We start from the raw sequence: 16,562 nt of genomic DNA on the forward strand, positions 1-16,562 counted from the left end.
AACAACAACAACAACAACGACGACAACGACTATAAGTAAGCTACAGCCATGGCAGTAACATCTAGTCAAGGGCAGCAACTACATATGCAGCTGACGCAACAACATCAATATCAGCATGAACATCTACCACTGCTGCTGCTACCGCTGCAACAACAACAACAACAACAATTGCTGCAACAACAACTGCAACAACAACAACAACAACTGCTGCTGCTGCTGCAACAACAACTGTCACTGCTGCAACAGTTGCAGGTGATTGATGGCATGGCATTAAATGGAATCTTCAAAGGTTTAACTTCCAATTCGAAGGAGTCACGAAAAAAGTATGCTCAAGAGCTTCATAACTACTTAACATCAATATCAAGAGACTTATCTACCGAACAATTCCATCGTTATAATAATGATATTAATAAAATTATATTTGATTTGCTTCATAGAGAAAGCTCCCTGGAAATTTTGGGTGGAATTGCTGCACTCAATGCTTTGATCGAATTTGATTCTGGTTTGGGTAATGAAAATGCCAGTAAGACTGCTAGATTCTCTAACTACTTGGGTTCATTGATCTTGTCAAATGACATAACAATCATGAGACAGGCGACTAAAACTTTAGGGAGGTTGGCGACGTTGGGGGGTAATTTAACCAGTGACTTTGTTGACTATGAGGCAAAGCGAGCAATTGAATGGCTACAAAACGATAGTAAAGCTCACGAAAATCGCCGTCACGCAGCAATTCTAATCTTAACTGCACTTGCAGATTTTGCTCCACTTTTACTTCTCCCGCTCATCAATCAAATCTTGGAAAATCTTTGGCAGCCATTGCGTGATAACAAGCTCTTGATTCGCAAAGATGCAGCAGTGGCATTACTGAGATGTATGGAGATATTGAATGGACGTGATCCAAATCTTCGACAACATTGGGTAAGAAAATTGATTGAACTAGCTTCCAAGATACTCAATCCCCATGATAAAGGAGATAACAGCAACTACTACAATAGTAACAATAATATGAGCAACAATAATGGTCCTGATGACTCGAAGTTGATATTGGCATCAACTCAGCTGGGTGGTAACATCCATGGATCACTACTTGTTTATGAAGTGGTGCTCAAATTCTACAAAGACCCTTTTGTTGCATCACGATTTGGATCGATGTACGAAAACTCTATTTTGTACAAAAACCACAAAGAGTCGGTTATTAGGCAAGAGTTGACCAATATTTTCTCCTTACTTTGTAAAGTCGATACTGACTTGTTTGTTGAGAGATATTTACACAGAACGTTTTATTATTACCTATCACAATTGAAGAAGTACAGGGGCCTGCATACAGAACTGGCAACTGCCGACAAATGTGCTATTTTTTACAGCATCGGTAAAATTGCCATTGAGGTCGGGAATCAAACTGCAACTTATTTAGATGCAATCTTGGACAATATCAGAGAAGGCTTGGCCTACACATCTAGTGGAGGTGTTCAACTGATATTGACGAATGCCGGAAACCAGAGTGATAATGCAACTATTATTCAAGCCAACATCACGGCGATATCTTCCTCTTCCAAAACCCACATCACAAAAAGAGGTCTCGAGCCGGCTATTTTTGATTGTATTGGCAAGTTATCCATTGCTGTTGGGCCCGCTTTAACGAAGCATCTTCAGCGTGACATATTGGACTTGATGTTTGCAAACTGCTCTCTATCTGTACACTTGCAAGACGTGCTACAAATCCTTTGCAAAAATATACCTTCTCTTTCTCCTTTGATTAATGAAAAACTACTTCATTTGCTCAGCTTAGCGTTGGCTGGAAAAGGTTTCCAACCTCCCGGGTCACCATACGGCATAACAAAAATCAACAGAAAGCTCGCTCGAGATTGCCGGTTAATAATGATTTCGAGGGATACTGGGTTGGGGATCTCGAGCATAAGAGACGATCATGAGTTATACGAGCACCAAGATAGTCAAATCATTGTTCAAGCGCTTGAAATGTTGACTGCTTTTCCCTTTGAAAATTACCAGTTGAATGAATTTGTTCGGTATTGCACCATAACATACTTGGAAAGCAATGATCCGCAAGTGAGACTAACAGCTACAAGGACATCTTGCGAGATTTTTGTCAAGGATCCAATATGTCAACAGGTTAGTATAAATGCATTAAATGCAGTTCATGATGTCTTGTGTAAATTGTTGGCAATCTCAATCACAGATCCGGTACCTGAAATCAGGATAACCGGTTTGAAATCCCTCGCGGCTGCGGGAAGCTTTGACCCACAACTTTCACAAGCAGAAAATGTAAAGCTTTTATTTATTGCATTAAATGACGAAGTGTTTGAAGTAAAGAAAGTAGCCATGAAGATTTTGGGTCGGTTATCATCAATCAACCCCGCTTATATTGTACCATCATTAAGAAAGACCTTGATTCAGTTGCTATCAAAACTCGACTACTCGGTAAGTAGTCGAAGCAAGGAAGAAAGCGCAGTATTGTTGTCAATTTTGATAAGCAACTCAAAAGAACTAACAAGACCATATGTCAAACCAATAATGGCGTCCTTACTTCCTAAGGCAAAAGATGCAAGCTCCAGTGTTGCTTCTAGTGCCATCAAGTGTTTGGGAGAGCTTGCAGTGGTTGGTGGGGAAGATTTGAAACCATTCCAATCAGAATTGATGCCGCTTATTTTGGATACTTTCCAAGATCAAAGTTCTTTTTACAAACGTGATGCTGCATTGAAAACTTTAGGTCAATTCTCATCGTCTTCGGGTTATGTTATTCAACCATTGCTCGACTATCCGCAATTGCTTGGAATGTTGGTTGCCATTTTAAAATCTGACAACTCGGTGCTGATTAGAAGAGAAACTGTTCGGTTGTTGGGAATCTTGGGTGCTTTGGATCCGTACAAGCATAGAGAAGTTGAGGAAACATCAAAAAACATTCCTGTAGAGCAGAATGCTCCACCTATAGATGTTGCCTTGTTGATGCAGGGTCTCTCGCCATCGAACGAAGAATACTATCCAACAGTTGCAATCACAAACTTGATGAAAATCCTTAAGGACCCGTCATTGAATTTGCTTCACACAAAGGTTATACAAGCAATAATGTACATTTTTCAAACTTTGGGTTTGAGATGTGTCACTTTTCTTCCACAAATTATACCGGGTCTCATTAGTGTGATGCATTCGTCGCTGCATAATATGCTCAAGTTTTATTTTCAACAACTAGGTGACATCATATTGATTGTTAAACAACATATACGACCTTATTTAGACGATGTGCTCAAAGCCGTTAAACAATATTTCGTATTCAATACCCTGATGAATCTCCAAGTAACTATTATACTTGTTATACAATCGATCTCAAAAGCATTGGATGGTGAGTTTAAAGCTTATTTACCCGAAATTTTGGATCTTTTGTTGGGAGTTTTGGAAGAAGATAATTCAAATGACAAAATCTCGTCATTTCAAGTATTAAAAAGCTTTGTTATATTTGGCAATAACATTGTGGAATTTGTTGATATAATAGTGCCAACAATTGTGAGAATGTTTGAAAGTGGACCTTTGGAGTTGAGAATTGCCGCGATTGAAACTATTGGAAGATTGTCAAGAAAAGTATCCTTAAATGATATGGCATCGAGAATTATACATCCAATCTTGAGGATTTTAAATCTGGGATCCATTGAGTTAAGAGAACCATGTATCAATACATTAAATCAGATGCTTCTTCATTTGGGGGCAGAGTTTGTTGTTTTTATCCCAGTGATTAAAAAGACTATGGTCTCTCAGCGTATTAATTCTCCGAAATTTGAACTGTTGGTAAACAAACTTTTGAGCGGTGATCCATTACCGCATAGTATGGAGATCTACAAGGAATACGATAATAATTCCAATGAGCCTGAATCTGACCTGTCATCGAAAAAATTACCGGTAAACCAAAATGCTTTGAGAATAGCCTGGGATGCAAGTCAACGTATTACCAAAGAAGACTGGCAGGAATGGATAGATGGTTTGAGTAAAGAGATGCTTTTACAGAGTCCGTCGCATGCCATTCGTGCATGTGCTAGTTTAGCTGCAGATTACTATCCATTGGCGAAAGATCTTTTTAATGCTAGTTTTGCCAGTTGCTGGAATGAATTGTACTCGCAACATAAAGAAGAGTTAGTTCAGGCTTTCTGTATCGCGCTTTCGTCGCCAACAAATCCTCCTGAAATCCATCAAACACTTTTAAACTTGGCGGAGTTTATGGAGCACGATGACAAGTCATTACCAATTGCAATCAGCACATTGGGTCAGTATGCTCAGCAATGTCATGCATTTGCAAAAGCTTTGCACTATAAAGAATTGGAGTTTTACGAAGAACCCACCACGCCTACAATTGAATCCTTGATAAGCATCAATAACCAGTTACAGCAATCCGATGCGGCTATTGGTATCCTTAAGCATGCGCAATTGCACCACGATTTGCAATTGAAAGAAACCTGGTATGAGAAACTTCATCGATGGGATGATGCCCTCGAAGCATACAATGAGAGAGCCAGAGTCGAACCGGATAACATGGAAGTAACATTGGGTAAGATGAGATGTTTTCACGCATTGGGAGAGTGGGAACAACTTTCGGAGTTGGCAAGAAGTAAGTGGGAATCAACTAGTAATGATATGAGACGCAGTATTGCACCATTAGCAGCTGCTGCAGCTTGGGGTTTGGGACAATGGGATAGAATGGATGATTGCATTAAAGTTATGAAAACTGCATCACCGGACAAAGCATTTTTTGATGCTATTTTGAACTTGCACCGTAATAACTTTGACGAGGCTTCCAACCAAATATCGAAAGCACGAGATCTCCTTGTGACAGAAATCACAGCGCTTGTGAGTGAAAGTTACAATAGAGCCTATGGAGTAGTAGTGAGAGTGCAAATGTTGGCCGAGTTGGAAGAGATTATCAAATACAAGTGTTTACCTCAGGGTTCGGAGAAGAGAGCCGTTATGCGAAAGACGTGGAATACCAGATTGCTTGGATGTCAACGGAATGTTGATATCTGGCAAAGAATGTTGAAAGTCAGGACATTGGTGATCAAGCCCAAGCAAGATATGGACATGTGGATCAAGTTTGCAAACCTTTGTCGGAAGTCTGGTAGGCTTAATCTTGCAGAAAAGTCTTTGAACTTGCTCCTTGAAGAAGGATCGGCCGAAAACCCATCTCGTGCACCACCGCAAGTGGTATATGCGCAATTGAAGTACATGTGGGCTAAGGGTCAGAGACCTGAAGCATTGAGGCATCTTGTGGACTTCACCACGAGAATGTCTCAGGACCTCAAATTGAATCCAAATGATTTGATAACACAACCTCTACCTTCGGAAGGACCCGGTATACCAAAACATGTTGAGGAATACACAAGATTGTTGGCAAGATGCTTTTTAAAACAAGGTGAATGGCAAATTGCGTTAAACAGCAATTGGAGGTTGGAAACTTCTGAAATTATCTTGGGTGCATATTTATTGGCTACTCATTTTGATAGCAAATGGTATAAGGCTTGGCATAACTGGGCGTTGGCAAATTTCGAGGTGATTTCATTGTACACGAGTGAGGTTCAAATGGGAAATAACGACAATAATAATAGTAATAACAATAGCCTTAACAGCAACAACAAAGTGGAGCATTTAGAAGATCAGCCTTTGAATAATGGTCAACCACGTGATGCAAATTTTGATAAGTACAACGGCAACAATAAGAGCAATAACAGCAACAACAACAACAACAACAACAATAATAACAACAATAATAATAATAATAATGCTGGTTTTGGTGCTGGTGCTGCTGGTGCTGCATATGGAACAAATATAGTAATGATGGAAACAGTACAACGACATGTGATTCCCTCTATTAAAGGTTTTTTCCATTCAATTGCCCTTTCAAACACTAACTCACTTCAAGATATGTTGCGGTTGTTAACACTTTGGTTTAAATTTGGTGGAATCCCCGAGGCAGCTAAAGCTATGACGGATGGGTTTAGTATGGTGAAAATAGATAATTGGTTGGAAGTGATTCCGCAACTTATTTCGCGGATTCATCAACCCAATGAGATTGTTAGTAGTTCTCTCTTTGGATTGCTAACAGAGCTAGGTAAGGCACATCCTCAAGCCTTGGTGTATCCATTGGCTGTGGCAATTACTTCTGAGTCAGCCAGCAGAAAGAAAGCTGCCCAGTCGATTATCGAAAAGATGAGATTCCATTCGGCAACTTTGGTAGACCAGTCGGAGTTGGTTAGTAAAGAGCTTATTCGTGTTGCTGTATTGTGGCATGAACAATGGTATGAAGGCTTGGAAGATGCATCTAGATTGTTTTTTGGAGAGAAAAACACCGACAAAATGTATGAAGTTTTGGAGCCTTTACATCAAATGTTGCAACGTGGGCCAGAAACTATGCGAGAGCAAGCATTTGCAAATGCGTTTGGCCGTGATTTGGCAGATGCGTTTGAATGGGTGATGAACTTTAAAAGAACCAATGATGTAACAAACTTGAATCCCGCCTGGGATATATATTACAATGTCTTTAGAAGGATCACAAGGCAGTTACCACAGCTTGTTAGTCTTGAGTTACAATTTGTATCGCCAATGCTTGAAAAGGCTCATAATTTGGAATTGGCGTTACCGGGTACTTATGAAGCAGGAAAGCCAATTATACGAATTGTCAAGTTTGACCCAACATTTTCTGTGATTTCATCAAAGCAAAGACCTAGGAAGCTATCTATTCGAGGAAGCAATGGTAAAGATTATCAATATGTGTTGAAAGGTCACGAGGATATTAGGCAGGATAATTTGGTCATGCAATTGTTTGGGTTGGTAAACACTCTTTTGGTCAATGATCCAGAGTGTTTCAAGAGACATTTGGACATCCAGCGATATTCGGCAATACCTTTGTCTCCCAAAGTAGGTTTACTTGGTTGGGTTCCTAATAGTGATACTTTCCATATGCTCATTAAGGGTTATAGAGAGTCAAGAAGTATTATGTTGAATATTGAGCATCGTCTTTTACTACAAATGGCTCCAGACTATGATATTCTCACGTTATTACAAAAAGTTGAGGTATTTACAAGTGCATTAGATAATACAAGAGGACAAGACTTGTACAAGGTGCTTTGGCTCAAGTCGAAGTCTTCTGAAGCATGGTTGGATCGCCGTACAACATACACAAGATCATTAGCTGTGATGTCTATGGTTGGTTATATATTGGGATTGGGCGATAGGCATCCATCCAATTTGATGTTGAATAGAACTACAGGTAAAGTTATACACATTGATTTTGGTGATTGCTTTGAAGCAGCAATCCTTCGAGAAAAGTACCCTGAAAAGGTTCCATTTAGGTTAACTAGGATGTTGAATTATGCAATGGAGGTGAGTGGTATTGAGGGTTCATTCCGAATTACATGCGAACATGTCATGCGGGTGTTGCGGGACAATAAAGAATCTTTGATGGCGATTTTGGAAGCATTTGCATATGACCCGTTGATCAATTGGGGATTTGATTTCCCGACTAAAGTTTTAGCGGAAGCTACTGGAACTCGGGTTAATTTGGTTAATGTCAAGGACTTGTTGAGGGCAGGCAAAATTGACGAAGTAGAGGCTGCGAGATTACAAAAGCAAAATCAATTAGAAATTAGAAATGCAAGAGCGGCATTGGTGTTGAAAAGAATAACCGATAAACTCACAGGAAACGATATTAAACGATTAAAAGGTTTGGATGTTCCAACGCAAGTGGACAAATTGATACAACAAGCTACCAGTGTTGAGAATTTGTGTCAGCACTACATTGGATGGTGTTCTTTTTGGTAAAAAAAAAAAAAAAAATTCTGTTATATTGTCAAGTTTCTTTAATTTTGTATACATATGTATATGTTTTTATATTTATAATTATATTTTTTTTTAAATTAAAGACATAGACAATTTCTATATTAAAAGGCTACGCTACTTTTTTAGCAATGTTTACAAATCCACTTCCCTTTAAACTTAATGTAATGAAACTGTCGCCATTATTGCCACGGCCTTTTTCCCCACCATCATAGCTATAATCAGCTTCATCGTCGTCATCGCTCTTGAGGAACGCCTCTGTTCCAAAAATTGATTTAATATCTCGGAGCATGTATACTAAATCTTCATTAACCTGTGACTTGTGAATCTTAATTCTTCCGATATCTTCTTTACCAATGGTCATATAAACAAGGCAAAGAGGTAATTGGTACCTATCGACACATCCGCTGGTTGTAATCTCCTCCATTAACTGATAGGCAGTGGTCTCACCGACTTCTTCTGGTAAGGTTTGGGCTGCACCGACATTGTCGCTCAGGATTCTGAAACCTCTCTTTGATTCGGCAACAAGCGTGACACCAAATCCTGGAGACTTACCTGCATTTTCACCTCTCCAGACATCTGCTGCAATATTTACTTCGCATCCAGTTCCCTTAAGAACTTGTCTTGCGGCATCTATCATCCTATTAACTGTAGACGGGCTGACTCTAGTACAATATGCAACACCTCTGATTGCTGAGAATTTTGGTACTTCAATGGCATGAATAGTCAAAGGTACCGGTAGTAAAGAGTTACAAACCAAATGTACCTCGCCTCCGCCTAAAGGTGGAGAGCCACGTTTAAGAATATGCAATAAACAATCTCGCACACCAAACTTTTCCATTATAGGCAAGAATCCCCATTTAATTGTGTCAACGCTTACTTCATTGGGACTGTTTGTCAATCCTTTGAAAAGTATACTAAACTTCTTTTTAGAAAACGGAGCCAACATCAACGCGGGCTCAATGAAATAGCCAACAGGTTTTGACAAAGGACAGTTGTGAGTTATTTCCCCACCAATGATAATACCAGGTCTGTAAATAACAGTTGAACCAGTGTATGAGATTTCAATGTGCGATCCATTAGTGACAGATTCTATGAGTCTCAAGAAGGAAACTTCGTAGTCTTTCAAACCTGGATTTAAACTATTTGATCTGATTTTGGTGATTTTCACAGGTTTTCCTGAAAGAGTAGAAAGAATTATTCTCAACCGGAAATTTTTGTGTCCTTCAAATGTAACCACATCTTTCTTCGACAGCATCTCGAAGTTAATTTAGTAATTATGTAAAGTTGTGTTGTTGCAGTTTGTTTGCAAAAAAAAGATTTCTAAATAATAGAAACTTGACTTGAAGAAATTGTGTTTGTTTGTTTGCTTGCTTGTGTGTGTACGTGTGTATGTGTGTATGTTTGTATGTTTGTATGTTTGTATGTTTGTATGTTTGTATGTTTGTATGTTTGTATGTAAAAGAATGATAGTGATGAAGTGATGCTCATCACCAACACATTGGAAACAATTGTAATTTACAACTCAAATATATATTTTTTCTAGGAAGAAAAGAAAATTTGAAAAGAAAAATTTAAAAAAGAGAGATTTATTGTGCTACCATATGGGCATAGCTTATGTGCCGCACCTAAAGTTTCTTTGCTGAGCCAAATTATATTTGTAAGAGACGAGTATGATAAATCAACAAATCTATACAGAGTCTTCAATCATCGACATCTTCCATTTTCAAATAACTAAGAAACCATGTCTGAAGATCTCAAGCGATCTGCTTCAGATATACAAGATGAACTAGCACAAAGCCCCAAACGTGTCAAATTTAATGATCCCCCTCAAATTGATGATGTAAATAAATATGATGCTAATAACGTCAATGCCAACGCCAATGTCAATGCCAACGCCAATGTCAATGCCAACGCCAATGACGGTAACAGCAATAACTTCGCTAGTATTGCCAGCAATGTCACTACTAATCCCATTGACTCTACTGTTACCCAGCCTCAGCCTGTTTCTCCTGAAATCCAGAACCCCATTACTACACTACTACAAACAGACCCTGGTGTTGGAGCTTCAAAGGATCTGCTGACGACAAATGGCTCAGCTATCAATATTACTAAAAATGCTGATACTAATAATATCGAAACTAATACTGCTAGCATCAATCCTGTTAGTAACACCAATACTAATACCAAGCCTGCAAGTGTCGATACTGTTGATATTAAGTCTGTCAGTGCTAATACTGCTGATACTGCTACTGATACTAAGCCTGTCAGTGCTGATAATGCTGATACTGCTACTGATACTAAGCCTGTCAGTGCTGATACTGCTGATACTGCTGATACTGATGCTGATGCTAAGCCTGCCAGTGCTAATACCTCTAATACTACGAACGCTAATACCGCTGGTACTGGTGCTTCGAATACTGATGTTGCTAATTCCTCTTCCGCTACTACTTCCACAGGTGATGCTAAACCACAAGTGCAAGGAGCAAACGAGACTGGCTCAAATCAGCATGATCAGCGAGATTCTTCTAAATTGAACGATGCTATTGCAGCAGCAGGTGTTGATATACAGAAAGAAGAAGAACTTTTACAACAAAGGCAACTGAATCGAAAGCCTGGAGCTCCATCTGAAAAACAAGATGGATCAAAGTCGCAGACGCAAGTACCATTACTCAATCCGTATCATTTGTCGGCGTTTCTTGCAAAAGTTTCCAAGACGCATCAAATACATCAAAACTTCCTTGAGGATGGCAATTTGCTAAACCTAATTTCTGATGCATGCGAGGACTGGCTCTCGCATATTGCGAGCAAGGCGCTTATCTTGTCTAGGCACAGGCGAAGGGGTACACAATTTTCACTGAAAAAAGGAGGACTGTCTTCTCTGACCCAATTGTCGCAACAAAGGTCTGCAGTATCCAAAGAGTTAAGAAACCTTGCCTTGCGACAAAAGGAAATGGAAGAGAAAAGGGTCCAGAAACGTATTGCTTTAGGATTGGAAAAAAGTTCTGGTAATGGTACAGATGATGCTGCGAACGGGAAACCTGGGTCGGAAGAGACATTGCATAGGGCTGCAAATGCCACTGCAGCAATGATGGCGACGGGAAAGAAAAAATATAGCTGGATGAGCTCTGGAGGTGGCGGTGCAGGGAGTATAGGCTCTTTAGGTGATGATGCTAGAGGGAGCGGTGTAGGTATTGGTGGAGGCGGTGTAGGAGGAGGTGATAGTAAGACGAAACAAAGTGCTATTTTATCGACGAGAGGAGATAATGGATTGAGGTATAGGGATCTTCGGTCAACCAATGCAATAGTATTGAAAGATTTGCTAAACGCATTGGAAGGCGAGAAGAAGGGAACTCAACATGCTATTACCAAGGGATACGCTAAGTTGCGAGATTAAGTAATGAATAATGTTTATTTAGAGAATTTGGATATTTCTGATTTTGCTTTCCCAATTTTTCTGTTTGTCTGTTTGTCTGTTTGTTTCTTTGTTTCTTTGTCTCTGTCTGTTTGTCTGTTTGTCTGTTTGTCTGTTTGTTTATTTATTCGTTGTTGATTCAAATCAAACGTAGAACAAGAATGCGTAAAAACTTTTATTTTTTCAACTCATATGATACTTTGTTGCCCATTTTTTGTTTTGTTAACTAATGTTTCATTGTAGCGAAAAGGATTATCACAAGTAAGTAATGGAATGAATTTTTCTAGCAGCAATTACAAAACTGAAAAAGAAAAAGAAAAGAAAAGAAAATAGAAATGAAGAAATTTTGCGAACAGCTCGTATGAAGTCATTTGATACTTTTCAACTAGAATGGTTTCCATTTTCTAATATGTTCCAGAATAGACCCTTGGATGCTTATTTTTCACTTCTTTTCTCTTCTTTTGTTTTTTCCTATTTTTTTGGTTGCAAAACCAGGACAAAATAAAAAACCGGTTTGCGCTCCTTTTTATGGTGAAATCATAAGACGCTTGTAATATTCCTTCGTTTTACTCTTTCACTTTGTCTTAATTTTACTTCCTTTTCCAATATTTTGATCATAGAATGTACCAGAAAAAAAAACCAAGATTACAAGAGACCAAAACATATCGTTTTCTCATATTCAATCTTATTGGGCTCTACGTTTTGCATCCATTTAATTTGTGCGTTGGTATTTGAAGATACATTTTTATTGAAAATTTTTTTCTCAGCAATTTTTCTTCTTAACTGTTAAAGATAAAAATGCTGACCTTTTTTGAACTACTAGATCTTATAGAATAAAACTCACAGATTCAGCTCATCTCCTTGTTTTGTTCAAGAAAAATCTGACTGTAGTGCTAGTGTCAATTTTCTTTAGAAAAGCGTTTGGTAATTCTTGAATAGTGCATTGGTCCGTAGCTTTTTAGTGCATTGGAAGAAGACAGTAAAATTATGGTTTTTGTGTAAACAAGAAACAAAAAAACAAAAACAGAAAACAAACAGGAAACCAAGTTTTAAAATCAGTACACGTCTGTTTATGTTTACATTTTAGTTCTTACCCTTTTACTTTTGCCATTACTTTTACCCCCACCCCCCCAAAAAAACAACAACAACTACAGCTTCAGAATCCAAATTTATCAAAGCTCACTCAAATCTACGTAAGCTAAGCATACTTACAATCAAATACTGGACTGGCTCTAAAACCAAAATCGGCCGAATTCAATATTAACTACTCAAACTTTATTTAAATGGACTTTAATCTACAGTCGTATTTCAACGAGTTTGATGTAGATAAGGAGTACGATGTACAATTTGATGACTTGAATGGGAAGTTGGGACTAGTGACGGACACATTAGCACATGATTCACAGGCAATAGTATCAAATCCAGAGCTTTTTGAAGATATCTTGGAGCTAGCTCAAGGATACAGAAAATTGGAATCAAAACAGCAACGTCAATTGTCCTACTTGTTGGCATCTTCATTCAACAATATTGGTCAAAGTTTGCTGCGGGGGTTAGTGGAAGATGACTATCAAGATGGTCTTGACCAGATTAAAACTACTTTGGAACGATATGGTTATTTGATATACGTTTTGATGAAATTTCTTGGGAGTGAAGACCACCTGCAAATAAGTGCAGCACGATCACAAAAGAAAGTACCCCGAGATGTTCTTGCCAAATGGAACTCCAATTGTGCAGATGTCGAAAATGCACTCCTTGCCATCAAGTCTGTTTTGAACATTGACCTTGATAAAGTGTTTTTGACTACACCCGAGAGGGATGCTTATGTCGAGCTTTTCTCCAGACCCATCATCAATCTCATGGAGAGCCCTGAAAGGATGAAAGTTGAAGGATTGAGAGTTCTAATATATGATGTTCTCGCTGTTGCTGTCACAAAGCATGCGCATGGAGAGATCATGCAACATTCAATCATTCAAAGTTTGACATACTATGCTCATCTCCCTCCATACATGGCTATATTTCTTAGTTTATTAAACAGAAAATACGATCACCCCTATTTGACTGAAAGGATCCTACGTGAAATTGCACAGACTCGTTTCATTGCCAATGATACTAATGGCCCAAAGGCTATTGCCGAGTTTATCACAAAATTATCAGAACTCAGTCCGCATCAAATGTTTAAGCAAATGACGAGTATTTCACAGTTATTGACAAACACCAATTTTACACTTCGTTGCGCAGTTGTTGAAGCGTGTGGAAATGTCATCATTGGTGTGCTTAAAGATCGATCTCGATTCTCATTGATTGAAACTGCGAACGATTTCAATGGTGCCGATAACAACAACAATAGCAGTAGCAACGACAATAATAACGACAACGATAACGACAACAATAACAATAACAGCAGCAGCAGCAGCGGCGACGGCGAGGATGATAGCGAGAAAGTGGATAATGGGCGTCAGTCAGATGAAGTGCATGTTGGAAAATTATTAGATTTACTAGCAGAAAGAGTTTTTGATCAAAACCCGTTTGTGAGGTCCAAGGCTATACAGGCTTTGACACGTGTTGCTGAATCGAGTCTTAAAGCACCGGCCAAACGTCAACAAATACTCCGTCTTGCTGTAAACTCCTTGGACGATCGAAGTACTTTAGTTAGGAGGAATTCAATCAAGCTTTTGGGAAAACTCATCTTAAAGCATCCGTTTCAAGGAACGCATGGAACACAGCTTTCCAGAAAATTTTGGTCTTCTCAATTACAGGATGCAGAGGATGAATACATCGCGTGTATACCTAAACCAATGGACTTGGGTGCAGACATGGAGATGGAAGAAGATACTGGAGATGAAATGCAAGAGGATAATGCAGAAGAAAAGGACGATGAAAATGATAACATACGAGAGGAACAAGAGGAATTTGACGGAGGAGAAAAAAGTGAAAACAGCGATAATGATGAAGAGGATAGGGAAGAAGAAACTGAGAGATTATCAGCGACTGAAACTGCAGCAGCAACATCATCATCATCATCATCATCATCAACAACAGGAGAATCACCATTGTCGTCTGCCTCTACTATCAATCATCAGCAAACACCTTCTCCGATTGCAATAGCCAGAGCTAAATTGAAGCGGGATTTTTATAAAGATGCCGTAAAGTTTATCAAAACAGCGGAAAAGGGCACCACAACAATTTGTAGGCTTTTGTTCTCCAGGAATAGAAATGAGGCTATAGACGCCATGGATTTCATCGTTCTTGCAGATGCTTTTGGTATTGAAAATGCGAATTACGGAATCAAGCGGATGCTACACTTGGTATGGGTGAAAGGAACTTCAGAAGAAGGCAAATCGGTCTCAGCACACTTGATAGATTGCTACAAAGCCCTTTTTTTGCGTGCTCCAGAAGGAGCCTCAACTACTCAGAAAGCTGCACATATAGCTAAGAGTCTTATGGGATTAACTAAAGGGGCTTCAGTTGCTGACTTGGCATCTTTGGAAAAGTTGTTGTGCATGATGTACAGACTCAATATGATACACAGTGAAATTATTGCTGTACTTTGGCAGGTGTACAAGACTGAAGTGGAAGATACCGATGAGATTATTGAAATGAGACGCTCTTCTATAAAGATCTTAGGAATGCTTGGTACAGACGAACCAAAGATTATCGCACAAGGTTTCTCATCGATTTTGAATATCGGATTAAACGAAAAAGGACTCCATGATTTAGAACTTTGTCGTTATTCATGCATTGCATTGCAAAAACTCGATCTTGCCTTTTTTTCTAGCAGCATCGAAAACTCACAAGAAAGACAAAAAGAAGCAACAGATCGCATAGTAAATGTGCTTTTGCACGTCCACGATGATGCGGAATGGTTTGCAGTTGCAGAACAAGCAATAGATGCTATTTTTGAGATCTGTAATGATCCAGTAGATTTGTGCTCGGACTTGATTCGTGAGAAATCCAACAGCGTATTTGCCTCACAGAAGTTTTCAGAATTGCAAAAATGTACAGCATTATCTCAATTACTTTTCATTGTAGGCCACGTTGCAATCAAGACAATAGTGTACCTTGAAAGTCTTGAAGCCCAATTTAAGAAAAAACGGCAACATGCAGAGACAAAGGCAACTGAAGGAAATAAGGCTGACCATGAGCGTGATGAAGAATTGGAGATGATTGGTGGAACATCGGAGGACGATTTTGCAGATGCAGTGCAACATGTGAGGGAGAAAGAATTACTTTATGGACAAACATCTATTCTTGCAGGGTTTGGCGCGTTGGTGAAGCGAATATGTTCGATGCCGAAAAAATACGATAATCTCAATTTACAACGACATGCTACATTATGCTTGGTGAAGTTGATGTGCATTTCATCCATCTATTGTGAAGAGAACCTTCCTTTGCTTTTGAGTATTATGGAAAAGTCCCAAGATCCAGTTATCAGGTGCAATTGTGTTTTAGGGCTTGGTGATTTGGCCGTGAGCTTCAATAGGTTGATTGACGAGAATACAGATTTCATATATCGTCGTCTCACAGATGAGAACATTATGGTGCAAAAAACTTGTTTAATGACTGTTACGTTCTTGATTCTTGCAGGTCAAGTTAAGGTAAAGGGACAATTATCTTCGATGGCCAAATGCTTAGAAAACTCGGACCAGGGAATAAGTGATATGTGTAGATTGTTTTTCACCGAATTGGCAACAAAGGATAACGCAATCTACAATGGCTTTATCGATATATTTAGTGGATTATCTTTTGACGAGTCGTTGAGCCACGAATCATTCAAGAAGATTATCAAGTTTTTGTTGGGGTTTGTCACCAAAGAGCGCCAACAAAAGCAATTAAGCGAAAAACTATTAGTTAGATTGAAAAAGGCAAAGAGCGAAAAGGAGTGGAAGGATATTGCGTTTGCATTGGAGACTATCCCAAATACAAACGCAGACATAGCAGCAATACTAAAAGAAGGGTACCAAATGGTGTCGGCAAAGTAATAAATGAATACAAGAAATTTTTATGCAGTATTTGATACGTAAGTGTTTCTTTGCAGTAGTAGATGAGACTCTGAGTATATGTTACATACAAGTTCAATACAAGATTTGTTGCTATCATCTTGGATCATAAAGGACTTGAGAAAATTGAAAAAAGAATGGGACAATAAAAAGTGGGAAAAAAAACAGGAAATTAATGCTATACTATACAAAACAAATCAAAACAATACACAGAGACCAAAACAAAATCACAAAGCGCAATTTTTTTCTTTCTATTTGCTGTATCGAATTTTTTTTCTTTTTTTTTTCCCTCAAGCTGTCATTTAACCGATAGAAAAGAA

The 16,562-nt window shown here is 38.8% G+C and overlaps 4 protein-coding genes across 4 annotated transcripts; 3 read left to right on the forward strand and 1 right to left on the reverse strand. All coding sequences in view use genetic code 12, as the record gives it.

The window, feature by feature from the left end:
• Positions 1-48: 48 nt before the first annotated feature.
• Positions 49-7,815, forward strand: TOR1 (phosphatidylinositol kinase- protein kinase tor1; the record flags this gene model as incomplete). Its single annotated transcript, XM_001525859.2, has 1 exon — positions 49-7,815. One exon carries the CDS (start codon positions 49-51, stop codon positions 7,813-7,815), a length of 7,767 nt encoding a protein of 2,588 aa, XP_001525909.2.
• A 127-nt stretch (positions 7,816-7,942) lies between these two features.
• RCL1 (rRNA-processing endoribonuclease) lies at positions 7,943-9,088 on the reverse strand (the record flags this gene model as incomplete). Its single annotated transcript, XM_001525861.2, has 1 exon — positions 7,943-9,088. The coding sequence occupies one exon, from the start codon at positions 9,086-9,088 to the stop codon at positions 7,943-7,945; it is 1,146 nt and encodes a 381-aa protein (XP_001525911.2).
• Positions 9,089-9,574: 486 nt separating this feature from the next.
• On the forward strand, positions 9,575-11,227 carry TAF4 (transcription initiation factor TFIID subunit 4; the record flags this gene model as incomplete). The annotated part of the gene is made up of 1 exon (XM_001525862.2): positions 9,575-11,227. The coding sequence occupies one exon, from the start codon at positions 9,575-9,577 to the stop codon at positions 11,225-11,227; it is 1,653 nt and encodes a 550-aa protein (XP_001525912.2).
• Positions 11,228-12,528: 1,301 nt separating this feature from the next.
• On the forward strand, positions 12,529-16,224 carry cnd1 (condensin complex non-SMC subunit Cnd1; the record flags this gene model as incomplete). The annotated part of the gene is made up of 1 exon (XM_001525863.2): positions 12,529-16,224. The coding sequence occupies one exon, from the start codon at positions 12,529-12,531 to the stop codon at positions 16,222-16,224; it is 3,696 nt and encodes a 1,231-aa protein (XP_001525913.2).
• Positions 16,225-16,562: the final 338 nt, after the last annotated feature.

The sequence above is a fragment of the Lodderomyces elongisporus genome, chromosome 4, assembly GCF_030384665.1.
Source record: "Lodderomyces elongisporus chromosome 4, complete sequence".
Taxonomy (NCBI): Eukaryota; Fungi; Ascomycota; class Pichiomycetes; order Serinales; family Debaryomycetaceae; genus Lodderomyces; species Lodderomyces elongisporus.